General features: G+C 41.5%; 1 protein-coding gene across 1 annotated transcript; it reads left to right on the forward strand.

Moving 5' to 3' along the window:
• Positions 1-1,612: 1,612 nt before the first annotated feature.
• LOC137732873 (uncharacterized) lies at positions 1,613-2,617 on the forward strand. The gene is made up of 3 exons (XM_068472131.1): positions 1,613-1,901; positions 1,989-2,110; positions 2,171-2,617. Exons 1-3 carry the CDS (start codon positions 1,613-1,615, stop codon positions 2,615-2,617), a joined length of 858 nt encoding a protein of 285 aa, XP_068328232.1.
• Positions 2,618-19,124: the final 16,507 nt, after the last annotated feature.

The following is a 19,124-nucleotide window of genomic DNA, read 5'->3' on the forward strand; positions in this document are numbered from 1 at the left end:
GTAGAAAAGAAGAAAAGGGCTGCAGGTTGCAGCGGAAAAAGAAGGGAAAAAAAGGTGGAAAAAAACAGATAGAAAAAAAAGGAAGGAAAGCAAGGAAAAAAGGCAAAACTGCTGCGTTGGGGAAGGAAGGAAGGAAAGGAAAGAGGAAATCTTGGCATTCTCTCCTTTCAGTTTTATCTTCTCAAACTCATGTCTTTCTTTTGGTTTAATTTGAGAATTATGTGTAACTAAATTTTTAGTAGTTAGGGGCTGTTGAAGCCCCGAATATGATTGCAAGTTTGTTATGACATTTCGTTTGAATTACTTTTATGAATGGATGAAAATTGGTTCACTACTTGTCTCATTGATGAATTCCTTGTGTTTTCTACGGATGCATACTTAGTAAGCACATCTAGGATTCTAATGCTATGAATATGTGTGTGCCTGCCCTTGTCGAATGAGGACCTACATATGTTCTAGAGTAGTACTTGTTAATTGCATGTGAATCAATTTCTAGGATAAGTAAGGCAACGCTAGTACCTACGATGCCTTGTGATGACTCAAACTCTTTTCATTCTTAATGATTTCTACTTGTTAAATCTATGAACACACCATTCTAGATTGCAAGTTAGGGACTAAGTTAAGTTGAAAACACCATTCTCTTAACATACTACATAAGAAAGAGTAATAGGTTGAGTTCTAACATTGAGCCAACTTGAGCATCTTCATCCGAAAATGAAAGGAATTTGAATGAAACATAACATGTTTGCATGATTATTTGGTGGTGGATAGCAATTCCCCTAACTCATTTTTCTTAATTTGCGAACTACTTAAAATCTGTTTTTATCCTGTTTTTGTTCGATTTAATTTAAATAGCAAATCAACTCCAAAAATCCGAAACATTTGTGTGAATGTAGCTCTATGTGTTTATTATCTGCATATAAAATTTCGTAGACTTTAGATAAGTGTGAGTCAGTCTAATAATTATTTTTCGGTGGCTGGTCAGTAGGGACAACAGCCCAGTTTTTGTGACATTTTAAGTAGTTAGATAAAACAATCTTATGCGGGAAAGACCCTTATTTTCATATGCTAGAATTGACAAATCTTATTGTTAATCAGGAAAATTAATAGGACATTTGTGTGGTACTTTGTGGTGTGCTTTTAATCCTATCAAATTTTTGGCGCCGTGTCGCTGGGGATTGTTATTTCTAATTACTTATTTTTCTATTGTTTTCTTTTCTTGTCTAATTAGTGTTTTTGTTTTTGTTTTTATTTTAGGTACTCTTCGTAGTATATGCATACTCGAAGGTCCAAGAGCATTGATCTAGCTTCCTACGATCCTGAGGCTGAATGAACACTTCGAAAGCTTCGAGGAACAATCAAGCAGAAGCGTGCATCGGTGTCTTTACCACCATCTTCTCCACCACATTTGAGTTCGGAAGAGGAGGAAGAACCACAAGAAGGCATGGTTGATAACCGTACTTTGAGGGAGTTGGCAACGCCTAATATGGATCAACAACCATTGTGCATCACATATCCAAATGCAGAAGGAGGATTTGAGCTTAAGTCCGGCATGATTCACTACTTGCCTGAGTTCCATGGCTTCTAAACAGAGGATGCCAACAAGTTTCTCATGGAGTTTCATGTGGTATGCTTGGGAATAAGACCAGCCAATGTGGATGAGGAGCAAGTCAAGTTGAGGGCATTCCCATTTACATTAGAAGCTAAGGCAAATGAGTGGCTTTACAATTTACCTTTGAGATCAATGAACACATGGAACCAGGTGAAGCAAGCATTCTTGGAGCAATATGTTCCGCCCACAAAAGCTGTAAGCATAAGGAAAGACATATGTGCAATCCGACAACAACATGGAGAGCTCTTTGGAGATTACTATGAGCGATTCACACATTTGGTTGCATCTTGTCCTAATCATCAAATTTCAGAGCATCTTTTAATATAGTATTTTTATGAAGGATTGTGTGGTACGGATTGTGTAATGCTTGATGCAGCAAGTGAAGGAGCATTCATGGACAAGACACCAACAAATGCTAAGGCATTATTAAAGAACATTGCTGGCAACACACGACAATTTGGAGGAAAAGATGAGCTACCTCTTAACAAAGTTAACGAGGTAAGTGCTAACTATAGTATTGAATTACAATTAGCTAACTTGACTAATCTTGTGCAACAGGTTATGGTGGCTCCAAAACAAGTGTGCGGTGTATGTTCAATGGTGGGACATGCCATAGACATATGCTCTTTGTTGATGGATCAAGGTGGTCTTGAGCAAGCTAATGCATTAGGAGGGTTTCAGGGGCAACAAAGACAAAAGTATGATCCATACTCCAACAACTATAACGCGGGGTGGCACGATCATCCACACTTAAAGTGGAACAATCAAGACAACGGACAACAATCTGTTCCCAACAACTATAACTGTCCACCTGACTTCTTTCAAGCAAGATTGCAGGCACCATTTCAGCCTCAACAACAACAAGCTCCAAGTAAGTCTCTTGAGGATTTAATTGCTTCTTTAGCTAACTCTACTCAATCTCATCAACAGAAAATAGACAAAGCAATTGAAAACCTTGAGCGCCAAATGAGTCAGTTAGCAAGTTTGATGGGGCAACAACATTAACCAGGAAGGTTGCCTAGCCAAACTGTGGTGAATCCAAATGCGGAGTAGATAAATGTTGTGACTTTAAGGAGTGGAAAAGAAGTTTTTGAGCAGCCAAGGATGCAAAAGAGGACTAGAAAAGATGCAAATGAGCAAGGGGAGCAACAAACCAAAAATCTTGAGCAAGATGATGCTTTAACAAAAACTGAAAAGTTTCATAAAGATACAGAATTGAACAAAAAAGATTTTGATAAGGTAAGTAAAGAAGTTCAAAATTCATTTAACTCATGTGTCCCTATTCCTTTTCCTCGTAGGTTTATGAAGTCTGAGAAAGAGCAAATTCATAAGGAAATCTTGGATACTTTCCGAAAAGTCCAAGTGAACTTACCTCTTTTAGATGCCATAAAACAAATGCCCAAGTATGCAAAGTTCCTTAAAGAGCTTTGTACGAACAAAAAGAGATTCAATGATTAAGAGACTGTGGCATTAAGCGAGGAAGTATTAGCTGTTTTGTAGAGAAAGCTACCAACCGAAGTTGAAGGATGCTGGTTGCTTTACCATTCCATGTGTAATTGGAGGGAAAAAGTTTGGGAGAGCATTGTGTGATTTGGGGGCATCCATCAATCTGATGCCATATTCAGTGTATGAATCACTAAACCTTGGAGACTTGAAGGAAACAAAGGTAGTAATCCAGTCGGCAGATCATTCAAATAGATTTCCCAAAGGCCTATTGGAGGATGTACTTGTGCAAGTGAATAAGCTTATTTTTCTCTTTGACTTTTTGTTCTTGAGATGGAACATGACCCTTTGCCTACTGCACTTCCTCTTATATTGGGAAGACCATTCCTTAGAACGGCGCGTACGAAGATTGATGTCTACGATGGTATTTTAACCATGGAAATTGATGGAGAAAGCAATAATGACATAAGAAATGCGAATAAATAAAAATCAAACTAACAAGAGGACTAGATAAGATAAGGTACAAGACGAAATAAATGTGAATTCACAAACAGAGCATAAGTAGCCTAAGTGCAGTCCAGCAGGATGAATACTAATTACACAACACCAAAGGTAATCCTACAATGCTGATAATCTATCAGAGCTGCCGTGGATTCCTCGCAAGCCACCACAAAGCACTCCTAACTAGAACCTGGAAGGGCGCAAAACAGAAAGTGTTAGTGGGCAAAAATAAAGCTTTTCATAACCAATTCAATTATCAAAGATAGTAACCCCTCGCCGTAAAACCTGTATAATTTCCCAGAAAATAGAATACATATCTAAGCCAGGTGATATAAATCACTGCAAATGATATGTCAGCCGGAGTCACCTAACGTGACCTGTATGGTTGAATTTAGAGCTCATCCATCTAGCCGAAGTCACCTATCGTGACCTGTACGGCTCAAATCCATATCTCAACAAATATACCTGCACACGAGTTGAAACCACGTAAAGTGGTCTGTATGACAGGAATGGGTGTAAATTAATACGCTCAAGTGCTACAATCACGTGAAGACTGTGCGAATAATCGTAGGTCATCTATGAGTCGGAACCACCTATAGTGGTCTGTACGACAGGACTGTACACCTAACTTGGATCCAAGGTGAGCGTATGGTGCGGGAGTTGAACATCATGTGAAGGACTATGCCCTAACTCTGGGTGGGAGCACTAACACCGGGGTGCAGGTTTATAAGCTCTTAACATATCTCACATAATCATCAATTACATAAACAATCTACAACTCACCTGGAACTTACCTGAGCGTCCACCGCGTCAAATCACAGTATGCATACTATATTAATTCAATGATCAACTTACAAATCAATATGCATGGCATTTCTAAACATAATTTCATTTGAATCGATTTTCTGGGAAAAATCTCAAGTATATAGGTATATACGGAAAACCAAAACCAAAAGCCCACTCACTGGTATGTGGAAGGGTCGTAGCCCCTAAGCCTCGATTGACTGCGCTCGTCCTAAGGATAGGTCTCACCTTTATGCAAAACAACTATATAAACGTTAATTTGAAGCACATAAACGAAACTAGCTACTAACTTCTCAAACATTGCTCAAATAGGATGTTTGAATATACCAACATGATCTACTCAACACCACAAACATCCCCATATTTTTAGAAAAAATTTTCGACCACCCACGCGTCGCCACGTGGGGGCCAAGCCACAACCAGACGTACCCCCACATGCGGCCAACCCTAACGGAACAGTTAACGGCAGTTTGAAATATTTCGTGGAATATTTCGTTAAAACCTTAACAAAAGTTAATGGAGTTACCTGACGTCGTTAGAATGTTACCTTCTTAATTCTCAAAACCACTTAAAACCCTTGCGATCACGTCGAAGGAAAATCACCCCCCACCGAAGTTCGGGTAACTCGATTTCCCGTGAACCATTTGTCGTCCCAAAGGTACCACTCAACTCATGAAGTCACGAGGAGTACGATGGTGGTCTTAAACAACTCGATCTGTGAGAGATGACGAGAGTTGAGGAGATGACCGTACGAGTGTACGGACAAATGGAAAAATTCGAGATGGAGGAGAGAGAGTGAGGATCAAAGGGATTGGATGTGTGTGTGCGCGCGTGTGGTCCAGTTGGCAACCAAACAAAATCAACAAAATCTTACTTCCAGTTAGGTCCAAAAAGTTAGGAAGAAAAATAGATGGGTCCAAAAGCTTAGCCCATTTACACACACAAGCACACAACATTCAAGGGCAAAATCATCATTTCACGCTATCGATAAAAATAATTCGGGACGGGCTGTCACATGATCCGTGAATTTTCGATCTTTCTGAGATGTACAGATAATCAAACGTCTCTTCACCATTAAGCTTGCTGTCACACGCCATCGTGTAGTCTCGATATGCGAGTTTTTTGGTCCCTTCACCTGGATTCTTTGAAAATTCATCATGATTACTAAAACCCCTAGTCGATTTTATCCTTCATTTTAAACATTAAACCGTTAGATCTTCCCCCAAAACGCCTATAAATACTCACCTCTCTTCTTTCAACCTTTTACGCCTTCAGAACCCTCAAATCCTTTTGCCATTTTCTCTCGAAAACCAGAAAACCAGCCTCCAATACCCAGAAAACCTTTATCTTCTCCACGGCTACCAACGCTTTCATCACCAAGTTGATCGATGAGTGCAGCAAATGTCAAAACATCATCGACCGAAACATGACAAAAACTATTCGGTTTGAAGACGAGCCAAACGTTTCCTACCAAACCCTAGGCCCATTGTTCAAGGACAATGTTCCATAAGCAATCATCTAAATGCTTAAGGAGCACTGTCTAAAACCCTTATTCCAAGGGTACGACTGGTCGAAATGGGCATCGGCCAAAACCCAAGGCGTTTAGCCTTCGACCACTTCGCCTTGGGCTGCTTGGGTTACCCGGATGGAGCCATCAAATGTTCGACCAACAAGATAAGCTTGGATCGAGAGCTCGTGATGGCTGTATTAAGCTTTTGGTGCTCAGCCACCAAAACAATGGTTCTCCCCCTTGGCCTTCTTGGCCCGCCAGTTCTAGACATGACCACCATTCTCGGTACTTCTCCAATCGGCCTCTCGGTCGATACCTCCCTGGCCGGGTACAAATTCAACTTAGACCTAAAGACGGTCTTTGAGGAACGAGCCATCGAAGCCCTGACGAAGGGAAATCAAAGGTCGTCAAAAGAGGAAGTGCATAAGTTGTACAAAAACTTTTTCAATGACAACACCATGATTACCCACTTCGCCAGCTCAGAAGGGGAAGACCTCAAGAAAGGAGAACATGGGGTTTTTTTTTATTCTACTGGTACAACAAATATTTCTTGTGTGCCAAGTCGAATAAATGCTTGGTCGAGAACATGCCTGTTGCCGACGCCTTGGCTAGCGGTCACATCTTGGCTCTCAGTCCAGCTGTCCTTGCCAACCTTACCTAGTATTTGGCCGAAGCAACCACTTCTCGACTCTGCGGCCTAAAATCCTAAGCTTTAGTTCTTCCATAGCTATAAGTCTGGAGTTAGCTTGCCACCCCCATTCCTACTCATTTGGCAGAAGAAATTTTCAAATATTTCTTTGGCCTAGAAGATTTGCTAGACGATGAATTCCATATTTGCTGTCGCCAAACATACCCATCTCCTATCATTCTTCCACAATCGGCGTGGGAAGCGGCTGATGATGCTAATCTTCGGGAGTCCTGGGGATCATTCATCATGATTCGCGACCTGTTTTATGGCTACGAAGCTCGGCGAGGTAGTTAGGAGGTCTACCACCCCAATTTCTTGGCTTGCCAACTGGGCTATCTCCAAGGGTGCCCTTTGCCATCCCTTTCATCTCGCTTCTTTTTGAGCCGAGAACGCCTTTTCGGTTCTTTAGAAAGAGAATGCGAGATAGCCGAGGCGGAGTTTGTCGAATGACTTAATAAATTTTACCTTCGATCGAGAAACCTAGAATCCCGGTGTGCCAGCACCTTTGCTGAGTGGTGGGATGCTTATACCAAAGACTTATTTCATACGCCAGCCGAAGAAATTTTAAAGAAACTTTTTGACGATCACTTGAAGAAAGTCCTTGCTCCAAAATCCAAAGAAATGGCCCAAGGTATATACTTTCTACTTTCCTCATTTATTTATTTTCCTTTGATCATTAATTTAACTCGAGTTCAGTGTTTCCAAGTAGCTGTACCATTAGGAGGGCTGAGGTGGTGGTGATGGCCGCGGCTAAGAAAAAACTTGCCCTTCCTATAAAAAAACGTGGAAACTGCTTTGCCGACTACGCCGAGTAAAAGCCCTCACCCGGAACCCGGAATGGTAGGAGACGCTCCCCGACCCAGGAAAGGGGAACAGGAGATTCATGTTATCTCCAGTCAAACTACGGGAGTAACTGCACCTAGTGTTTCTCTCCCTTCTCCCATTGTCGAGGCTTCGGCCGCGGTACAGCTAGACCTGATGATTGAGCCAGCCATCAATCCAGTTGTCGAAGGGCTTGTAACTTTAGCATCGACAGTTGCTTAATCCAAAGCCAGCCCGGATGAGGTGACTCCCTCGGCCGAGAAGAACTTCCTCCCTAACCCAAAGAAAATTCCAATGGTCATCCTGTAAGACGAGGTATACAATTTTATAATGTTCTTCTATCTTAAAACTCCTTGTATAATGATTGACCCTTTTGTCTAGGAAGATGAGAGTGAAAGCCCCTAGCTAGTGAGGAGGCCTCAGCCGATCGAGAAAACAACTCATAATCCTCAACCGATGGTCGAAATGGCCAGTCGAGTCGAACTTCCCTTGGTGGAAACCGGTCCCGATCCTATAAGGGCATCGTTGGTTGAAACGAAAGCAACAACAAATACTCTGGTTCATCCTCAAGATCAAAATCTTGGCATTCCTTATCAAGAAGTTACTTCAGTTTTTGTAAGGCTTGATCACTTTTTCGTTAATTTTACTATAACAAGTCTAAACCGAGAAAAATATTAAATGTCAGATGCTCGATTATTCATTTCATCGAAAATTCTATGCACTGAAATGTGTTATCTATATTTCTTGGCCACCTTAGTAACCATCGAATGTGGATAAACTCTATTGGCCGTGTGAATTAAAAGGCTTCCTTAAACACTGGGCTTGGCCACTAAGTTCTCTAGGTTCGAGCAATGAACCAACAGACATGGCCGAAGTCTTATCTCGGTAGGTCCTAGAACAAACTTTCCCTTTTTTGCCATTCCTCTAGCTTGATTTTTCTGAACATACATATATCCTTAATGCAGCCTTCATAGGAAGTTGAATTTAATGCTCTCCTCGCCAGCTTTTCAAGGACGGCCGGTCTCTCTACTCCCACAACAGGTTTAGTTGAAACGAATGCCATTGCCAAGCTACATGCGTTTTTATCCTTCTCGGCCTCTCAAATCCTCGAACGCAAAGGCCTTGATTCCATAGGAGAATGCTTGAACAAACTTGTAGCCGATGACCGTCTGATTAATAACACCGTTACCCGAGTGTCTTCAATCCTTGAGTGAATGAGAAAGCTCTTCAAGCTGAAGACGACTTGAAAGTTGCAACGGTCGTTCAAGAAGCTCTCCGTCCAAAGGTCAAGGTGCTAAAGGCGAAGAAAGAACAACTGGCCGACCTTGACTGCCAAATTGTTGAACTCCAAAATTGAAGGTCGGCAGTTGCTTCTGAGCTTGCAAAGGATTTCGAGTCGAGCCAACCTTGCTTGATCGAATATGCGGCTAGCACGAAGCGGATTGAGTAGTTGAAGATGGATAACAGAAATCGGCAAGCTAAGGTGACAATGGGTAAAGTGAGGTGGTTGAAGTTGAAGGCTGCCCTTGAAGCTTTTCTTCCTTCATCACCCTAGAACTATTTAGTTGTAAAATGGTCAACTAGCTCTATTTGTACACCTTTTTCATGAACTTAATGAAATGAACTTTTATTCTCGCATTTCCTAAGTGACTGGATAATATTTCTTCAAAATTTTACCATTGATTGGCAATTTATGAATTAGACTGGTTCGATCTTTAAGGTGGTATACCCCCTTGCCGAGAATTTTATGGATGACGAACAGTCCTTCCCAATTCGACGACCATTTCCCGAACCTGGGATCTCCGATTCCTATGGGCAACATAGTTTGCCAAACCAACTCCCCCTCACTAAACGTTTTTTGTCTGACTCGATGATTATAGGCTCACTCGACAATCTTTTTCTGCGCCTCCAAGTTTTCCAATTCTTGTCTCATGGACTGATTATATTCGGCACTGAACAAACTACTGTTCAAGTTAGATTTTCGGGTTCGCCGTATATTTTTTGAATCTATCGACTGTGAAGATTAAGCCGTTGTCAACTATGATCGATTCTGGTATGCTGAATCTTGTCACAATATTTTCCTCCATGAAACTACAGACTTTTTTTAAGGTTAACTCGACGTATGAGGCCTCGACCCATTTGGTGAAATAATCGGTTGCAATAAGTATGCACGCATACTTAGCTGACCCAGAAGACGGCGTAATTTTGCCGATTACGTCCGTGGCCCATCCTTTGAACGGTCAGGGTTTGGTGACCGAGTGCAGTAATTTGGTCGGGACTTTTTGTATAGGCCTATAAATTTGACACTGTACACATTCTCGTGCATACTCGATATAATCCTTCAATATACTCGGCCAGAAATAGCTGTGTCGGTGAAGCAGCCAATGCATTTTACTTCCAGATTGATATGCTTCACAAATCCCTTCGTGTACTTGTGCAATTGCATGAGCAGCCTCTTGCGGGCCAAGGCACAATAACAATAAACCATCCTCACCCTTCCGATACAACTCAGTCTGGTACAACAAGTAATTTGAGGCATGAACCTTTGTCCTGTGGTTGTGTTTGTCATTGGGGTTATCGAGATCGCATGATTGACCTTCTCTAATCGTTTGGTAATGTCTCGATAGCGCACACGTCTACAAGATCACCTCATTCTAACAACGAAGGTAAGGACATCACTCGTGTATGGATCAAGTGGTCGTGTTGGAGAACTTGTTGATTAACCAAGGCCGAGTGCAATTGTCGTACCACAGGTATAGCCCGGCCTAGCGTGCCCCCCAAGAGTTGTGCTCCAAAGGCTATTTGAGCCAGTTCGTCTGCGTCGGTGTTTCGACTGCAGGAGATGTGTTTGAATGTGATACCATCGAACTACTCGTCCAAATAGCTGGCAACTCATGCAACGGAAAGTACCATTGAGTTGGTTAATCACAAGTTTCGAATCATCGAGAACGAGTGAGCGGGCTGCCCTCAAGTCATGAAGGATGTTGAGGTTGATAATAAGGGCTTTGTATTCAGCCTGATTATTTGTGCAATCAAAATCGAGCTTGAGAGAGAAATACCATCGGTGTATATTTGGGGATTGAATGACAATCCGAACGCCTGCTGAGGCTGAAGTACTGGAGCCATCAAAATACATCGTCCAATAATTTTCACGTATGCCCACCATGCCGATTTTGATGTCAGTGCCCCTGAAACCATATGGAGAAGGGTGTTGAGCCAGGAAATCGGCTAGTGCTTGCCCCTTGATGGCTTTTTGTGGCACGTATTGCAAATTGAATTCTGACAGTGCCATTATCCATTTTCCAATTTGGCCTTTGACTATTAGTCGAGTCAACATATACCAAATAACATCGATTTGGGCGATGACCTGAGTGACGGAAGGGAGCATGTAATGCCGGACTTTAGAAGCGGTGAAGAACAAAGCCAAGCAGAGTTTATCTACGACTGAATTTAGGTGAGTTAAGATTTCGACTGAGATAAAAGATGGCCTGATCATGCCTAACACCATTGTCTTGTGCAAGTAAGCGATTGATGGACTCCTCGACCGCTGAAATGTATAGCTTAAGAGGTTTACCACGTCGAGGCTGTACGAGGATGGGTGGGGTTGTAAGGGAAACTTTGATTTGTGTAAAAGCTGCTTGATGGTCTTCCCACCACTCGAACTTGTTCAAATCCTTGAGTTTCAAAAGTGTAGAAAACGCCTTCATTTTCCCCACCGAATTAGCTATGAAACGACGGAGAAAATTTATCTTGCCGAATAAAGACTGGAGTTGCTTCTTGGTTGTCAAGGGTGGAGAGTCAATGATTGTGTGAGCCTTATTCATGTCCACCTCGATACCACGATGGTGTACAATAAATCTCAAGATGTTATTGGCTAATACACCGAATGCGTACTTGGCTGGGTTCATTTTGAGATTATGTTGGTGCATGCAAAGAAAGGCTTGCCGAAGATCATCTAGATGTGTTCGGCGGCTCTTCGATTTAACTACCACATTGTCGATATATGCTTCTATGATCGTACTAATCAGGTCATGAAAGATGGTGTTTATAGCATGTTGGTATGTGGCACCAACATTTTTAAGGCCAAATGTCATGACGACCCACTCGTAGGTCCCGAGCGCCCTTGGGCAACGAAAAATAGTTTTGTGAACATCAGCTTCGGCAATAAAGATCTGGTTGTAGCCAGCATAACTGTCCATGAATGAAAACATTCCATGGTTGGCTGCAGTGTCAATCCACAAATCTGAGATTGGCATCGAATATTCATCTCTGGGGGTTGCCAAATTCAAATTATGAAAATCGATGCAAATGATTAAATAGTCGCTTTTCTTTCACACTGGTACGATATTCGCCAACCATTCGATGTATCAAGCAGTCCGAATAAACCCAGGTTTTAAAAGTCGAACTAGTTCATCTTTTATGCCAAGTTGTACTTCAGTCGATAATCATCGAGGGGGTTGGCGAAAAGGTTTACATCTAGCTTTGATGCGTAATTCATGCTCTATGAGAGTTCGATCTAAACCAGGCATCTCATGGTAATTCCAAGCAAAAGAATCTTTAAATTCATTTAGTAACTTACAAAGGTCGGTTTTCATAAGGTGGGGTAACAAAGCACTAATAAATAATGGCCGACGGCCGTTCCAACATTTATTTCCTCTAGTAGGTCTTTGACTTGGGGCCAACTGTTTTCGAGTTCGGCCGACGCAGCTTGGACTTTGTCAAGGGAAAGAACCAGACCATTATCTCATTCGGCGAGAAACTCCACGAGGTTTATGCCTGAATTCGGTTGCTTGGAAATAATATACCAGTGGGCCAGCAGTCATTCCATGGTGGATGAAACCGCGGCCCGTTACTCAACCTGTTTGGTGTCAGACATCAGGTTTAGTAATGAGGTTAGCCAACTCGAGTCTTACCGAATCCTGGTGAACAGTCTTGGTGCCAACCTCGATGGCTTTCTAAACTGAAATCCGCATCGACTGTCCTACATTGTTGAAACCGTGCAAGGTAATGTAGCCGACGTGGTTGTCTTAGTAACGTGCTTGGATTATGTTAGCTTTGAACCGCTGGTTGTTAGCCGAGTGAACCACAACTAATTTGCTGTCCCAGAAAATGAGAGCTTGATATAAAGATAAAGGAATACAACCTGTTTGATGGATCCAGTCCCGATCGAGTAATACGTTATATTTGGTCTTTCGATCGACTATGAAGAAAGCGATCATGTGATTAGGATATGTGATATTTACTTCTAACGGAAGTACCCCCTTGGCCTGCGACTTGTCACCGACGAAACTACTCATGGTGATCCTTGATGGAATAAGTTCGTTGTTAGAGCGATGTAGTACCTTCATGATGGAGATGGGCATAATATTGACCGTTGCTCCGCAGTCAACGAAGATTTTGGAAATTGGATACCCCTCGATTTGGGCTATAACATAGAACAGCTTCAAATGATGGAGGTTGGCCGAAGAAGAATAGGGACACAACTCGGAAATAGCTGTTTTGAGTTTATCTTTCTTTGCAGTCGGTTGAATTTCTTCAGTGGCCACAAAATCGACTTGTGTGGCTTTTTCGGCAACTACGTTGCCGTCCGTCCAAGAAATTTGGTTGGGACATGGTTGGTTGGAACTCGGCAGGTAAGACATGAACCATGTTGATTTCCATGTTGTCGAGGACCGAATGACCCATCGGGTTGCAACTTATTTATGGATCTGCTGGCGACGTGTGTATAATGTTGGCGTCGCCTTCTGCGGCTAGTGATGGAGTATGTCTTTGGTCTGTTCACTGGCCTTAGGTTCACTTGAAGGTGGAATTCGGTCCTGGACTTATGTTAAGGCACGAGCTTGTTCAGGATATGTGATTCAGTCATCTTTGGTGTCGAGGTAAGCATCTAATCGCGCGACGCGTTCTGTCTCATCGATCGTAAGGCCGAAGAGGGAAACGGCTGAAAAGCCTTCAAAATGATACCGCAAATATTGGAGGTCCTCAAGAAAGAAAGGAAGTTCGGCCGCATCAATATCAGTGTATGGATTTACATCAAAGCTGAGGACTCGAGCCTCGAGTATATGCTGGAACCTAGCTTTCAGATCCGGGTTCGAACTTCTTTGGATGATTCGCTCAACGTCTAGGCATGCCAAAACAAGATCAATAGTATCTTGGCATGCTTTTGGCAAACCGTATAAGTCATTAGCTGAATGCTTTTTATGAAACTCCTACATGTACCCTAAAGCCTCCCCGAGGAACGGAGGATGTAGATTTCGTCTGACTTTAATCAATGGTTCATGTGTGGGTAGTGGAAGAAGTTTGCTCTCAATTTCCTTCCGTAAGTACTCGACACGAGCTTTCATTTCTCCGAGCCGAAGAACGAGTTTGATCCTTTTTTCAGATTCCTCAATCGTTGTTTCAAAGTCACGACCGACTACCTATTTTTCCTGGGGCAATCCAGTCATAATTGTTGGAGGCTATAGTTCTTCTTCATTGCTAGCTTTTTCCTTCGGCCGCCAATTAGGGGCCGAAGTATCCTGGGCTGTTTTTCGGTGAGCTATACAATCCATTCTTTGGTGCTAATGTTTCTACGATTTGGTCAGCGTAGTGTATACACTGTTAGAGGAATTTTAGTTATACCAATGCTAATCGCGTGGTTCAGGAGGTCTTAATGTGCGTTGGTTTACGGGTGAACTTGAACTGCCGGAGCTACGCACATGATAATCTTCATTATAAAATGACATTTCAAAATCAAGGCGTCGTCTTGCAAAAGATGGCTCAGTATCTTAGGCCTGAGGACTAAGCCTTTCAAAAACCTTATGACGTTGGCCTATTCTAAGCATGTGTTGAGGCATCATTGCAGTTATGGGCGTTGGTTGTGGTAGGGGCACTAGCGGATCCCGCCGATAGGAGTATTGCAAAGGAAGGTATCTTTCGCCTACGAGATAGGTCTAATTTGTACCTATTTGACGTGATTATTCTTTCAAATTGACACTTGCTTTGCACTGACTACATAGGATCATCGGCTCTTTAATTTCCTCGGCGCTAGAGCTTGACATTGATTCAACAACAGCTAGCCGAGTTAAATCTTGAGGTGGCTCGTTTAAGAATAAATCAATTTTCACTCGTGGTCGAGAGTTCTATTTTGGGACAAACTTGGCCTTTCCCTTTCCTTTATCCCCAGGCAGAAGAGTGTCTACCATGTTTATTGTCACCATAAGATATGGGTCGGTGTCGATGCCCATTTTCTTTTCTGGAAACTTGAGTTTACCATTGTTGATCTAGCTTTGGATGGTATCTCGAAACACGACGCAATTGTTCGTCGTATGCTTATCCTAGTTGTGGTATTTGCTATAAATTTTCCCTTTTAAATCATCGGTCTTGGGAATATTATGTCCCGACCGAAGCTTGACAATTTTCGCAATCAATAACTGGTCGAAGATGGCGTCACCCTTTGCTAAGTCAAAGGTGTAGACCTTTAATGTTTTAACAGCTGCTTTTTCACTGGCCAAACGGGTCTTGACATCTTTGGAGTTGGCATGTGCCAATGCCTTTCATACATAAAGCTTATTAATCACTATTTCGACCGCGTCTATGTTGACACATTGGGGGTCTTCAACTTCGACTGATGCAAAACTGACTGTAGGGTTCTTATAGATCGTCCCTTAAGATGATGACTTTGAGATCTTTTCCTCTCAGAGCAGATAATCACATTGTCTCGAAAGTTTGCCCCCATGAATTTCTTTTTGTATTCCATGTCTAGCCCATTCAAGACGAGCATGACAAATTCAATGGTTACTCATCAGATGTTTGAGCCATCCTGGCCAATGAAGAAACTGACATTTCCATTCCCAATCGACAGAATTGCTCATGCAATTTTTCGACTAATTCATCCCAACTCTGGATGAAGTTAGGTGGGAGGTTGATGTACCACATGAATGCCAAGCCTGTCATGAGAAGTTGAATAATAGAAGTTTATGGAAGTCACTGTTAACATCTTCGCATTACGCGGTGAAACGAGCTACATGTTCTAACGAGGACAGGGACAATCCCCAACAAAAAGGTTGAAACATGGGATCTTAAAGCCTTTAGGATACTTGAACTTTTCTACATAAGTTGGGTACGAATGGATGAATTTTGGAAACTTCGGCCCCTTTTTTAAGGCCGAATCGATCATTCTTTGGACCTCAACTATATCAATGGATGCCATTTCGGTGCCTCGATCGAATTCGTCCACTTTGCTACTTGATCCACCCCTTTTTACCAAATCAGTCAGTTTGAGTCGAGTAGATCCAGTCTCGGTTGGTAATGTTGATATTAGATTATTCTTTGGAATAGGCTGTCAGGATCGATCGGCATACCCAATATTTTGGGTATTGCTTACCAGGACCTTGAGCAATCTAGTATGCACAACGTTATAACCACACACTTCCTCGAGTATCCCTTTTATTTCTCTACTAAAAGTTTGCTCAAATTGTCTAGATTACTCATTAAGATGTCTTCGGAAAAAAGACCTAGTCAGCGGATCAAATGCTTCACCACCATCCTCTACTATTCATTCGACAAAAACTCATTTTGTCGTTTTGGCGGTGATCTCCGCATCACGTGCCTGTCCGCCGAGATTGACTTTTTTTCTCGGCATGTCGCGCTTGTGGCTTCGAGGGTATGATGGCAACAGGAGGATTCTGTGTCTGTGACAAACCATCATGATCTGGGTTTTGGGCCATAGGTGGAAGGTTAGTCGTGGACATTCTCACGACTGTTTTCTTTTTATCCGATTATGTCTCAATGGTCATGAACTTCGTAATTTTAGCACTTGGTCCACTAGGCGTGCCAAAATGTTAACCCTAAAAACTATCAAGCCTGTGTGGTGTGCGGGCCGAGTAATTAATAAGCTAACTATGTCATTCGGTTATGTGCGAGGCGTGCCAACTAGTCGGCTGAGCTCGACCGGGGAGTAAAATGTGTTGATGTTGCGTTGGGCACGCTGCTGACTTCTTGATCTTGCGACTGGGGCCGAGGAAGGAACACGTCTGGGCGTTTAGGTTCTAGAGTCTGAAGACAAGGTTACCAGTCTTGCCAAGTTCAGGGATCGTTGGCACAGGTTCGGTCACGGTGATTATATTCGTGAAAGTATAAGCATGCCGAATTGGCACCAAGCTATACAGACACAAGTACTCGAAAGAGATGTATATCTTGATGGTGAATGTGGTTCGGCCGTCAGAATGCCGAACTCTAAAACTTACTTATAAATATCCAATCATAAACAACTCGGCATTCAATGTGTTGAGCCCAATAACTTGTAACACTTCACTTCGCCGAGAAGGCTAATAGGATGACCTCTACTAACAAAGACTAGAAAATCCTTGTTGGCCGAGACTTGGATAGGTAATCAGTCGGCCTCGATGCAGTGCTGTTTATCCAAACTGAAGGTGCTCCGTGGTCGGCTGATTCTGCGGCAACAATGTTGTTTATCCAAACTGAAGATGTTCGGCGGTTGCCTTCACAGTGCTGTTTATCCAAATTGAAGATGTGTTGGTGAAAAAGGAAAATAAAAATCTCAAGGTTGTTCAGAGATTTTGCGTAGAGCAAGAGTTTGCGCAGGGCAGTTTGTGTGTTGAATTGGAGGGGTTTGAATGATGCACTCCCCCTATATATATAGTAGTGAACCTACTCCTATCCGAACAAGAGATGTATCTGGACTAAAAATCCCAAATCTAATCTGATTAAGATTCGGCCAATCCTAGTTCCAATAGGTTTCTAAACCAACACACTTGAGCTCGGCCCAATAATATTATTTTGGGCCCAAAGAGTACCATACGTGAGCTCTATAATGTCCCCAGGAGATTGAAGACTTTCATTGACAATATCAAGAGACTGGAGGGATCTTTTGAGGAGATTGCCTGGAATCATGTTTTCAGAAGGGCCAACTTGGCTGAAGCAATTATGAGCACTGATTTCCTTTATAACGATCTCTACATTTGGAGAAAAACTTGCGCGGGGCTTTGCTTGCCACTGGACTTTGCTGAGTGGCACTACAACCCACTCAAAACTCACCACATGGCCAATCTTATATATATATATATATATATATATATATATTATATTTAAAGCTCCCATAATTATTTTTTTACTAATTATTATACACTATAAGATTAATCTAATAGTTAATTTTTTTTTTCCTCTTAGATATGCATTTGAGTGTTTATATTGGAATGCCTTTTAACGCTCTGCTAAGTAACTGAGCTTTTTGTAATAATTCAAGTATCTTTTGGAGCAATCAATTATGAAGAAGCACCATAGTTAGGCAGTCTCCCACAACATCAAGAAGAGGCAAAATACTGTTTCCATGATTCTGGAGTTAAATTAGATGTCTGCTTTACAATGATAAAAAATATAATAGTTGTGAAACAGTATTTTGTGTAAAATATGGATATGTAATCTTTTTTTTTTTTTTGTAGCATCGATCATTTTGACCAAAGGGCATTTCAACGAGACATTTGGAAATTGATAGGTCGTCTTTGTTATGTTCCTTAAATTAGCTATTGTCATAATACTTGATTCAAATATTGTTATTCAAGTATAAATGCTTTCGTAGTAAACCGAATTATTACATTTATAGCAGGAAATGAAATCCCACATCCGTTGTGCTATTATTCAAGCATAAACATCTGCCTCCATTTTGTTGCCCTTGTGACCATATTTTTATGAAGAAAGAAAAAACACAAAGTAGGAAAGAAGACGATAGAGAAACTTTGGGAAGAAATTAAAAGAAGAGAGAGAAGAGGGAAAAAAATGAACCACTAATTAAATTTTATGATATATATTAATTAGTAGGAAAAATAATTATAAGAGTTTTAAATATAAAAGATTATATTTAAGATTTGCCATGTGGCAAGTTTTGATTGAATTGTAGTGCCACTCAGTAACGTTCAGTGGCAAGTAAAGCCTCACACAAATTTTTCTCTTACATTTGGGATAGATCTCTTCCCCAAACCGCTCGATGCGCTCAACAAGCGTTTTTATTCGATTGTACGCAAACTGGTTCGTTCAGAGGTCATTCCCTTTAATACATGCTCTTTTTCATAAAATAAATAAATTAAAAAAAATTAAAAATAAAAACGTTCAGTTGGACAAAAAACAAAAAAGTATAATTGAACGGAAGTGCCACAGCAAAGTTGTTTTCCTCGGTAACACCACTTGCTCTCTTAATTGAGACTCATGTCTCTACCTTGTTTTCAATGGATTAAACTTGTCACCTTCTCAAAGATAAGATCAACCTCTCTTTCTCTCTCTCTCTCTTTCTCTGTGAATAAACACATATATAAACATTATACAATATACAATGCGCATATATTTGTCCTGCTGTGCTCTCAAAGGGCAAGGAGGAGAAGACTCGTCCTCGTCCTCCTCCATCATCCACTGACTGGATCTCCATAGTTTGAGCGCAAAAGACTTTTGGCTTTAATCTTAGGTGTTATTATTTCGTAGGTGCGTTCTCATCAAAGGAGAAGACGGCGGAAATTTGCATCCACAAATTGGTGCTTTCATTGAGAGTCTTGATTCACACGCTCAAAGAAGACTCTCTCATTCAAAGTTTCTTATTTCTCGTTCATTCTTAGATTTTTCGTACGTTCTTATTCTTAGAATTTTTTTATAAAGTTCTTTGAATAAACGTAAAAGAAAAGTACAATGACTAGAAATTCGGAAACCACAATGCACGGAACTTCCTACGTTCAAGGATTTGGACCAAGTGATGGAGA

The sequence above is a fragment of the Pyrus communis genome, chromosome 4 (genome assembly GCF_963583255.1).
Source record: "Pyrus communis chromosome 4, drPyrComm1.1, whole genome shotgun sequence".
NCBI lineage: Eukaryota > Viridiplantae > Streptophyta > Magnoliopsida > Rosales > Rosaceae > Pyrus > Pyrus communis.

What these genes read in the sequence shown, in the direction of transcription:
- LOC137732873 (XM_068472131.1), top strand. Translation starts at nt 1,613, where the DNA reads ATGGAGTTTCATGTGGTATGCTTGGGAATAAGACCAGCCAATGTGGAT. An exon ending in CACACATTTGGTTGCATCTT is followed by an intron (nt 1,902 to 1,988) that starts GTCCTAATCATC and finishes TGCTTGATGCAG; the next exon opens with CAAGTGAAGGAGCATTCATG. An exon ending in CTCTTAACAAAGTTAACGAG is followed by an intron (nt 2,111 to 2,170) that starts GTAAGTGCTAAC and finishes CTTGTGCAACAG; the next exon opens with GTTATGGTGGCTCCAAAACA.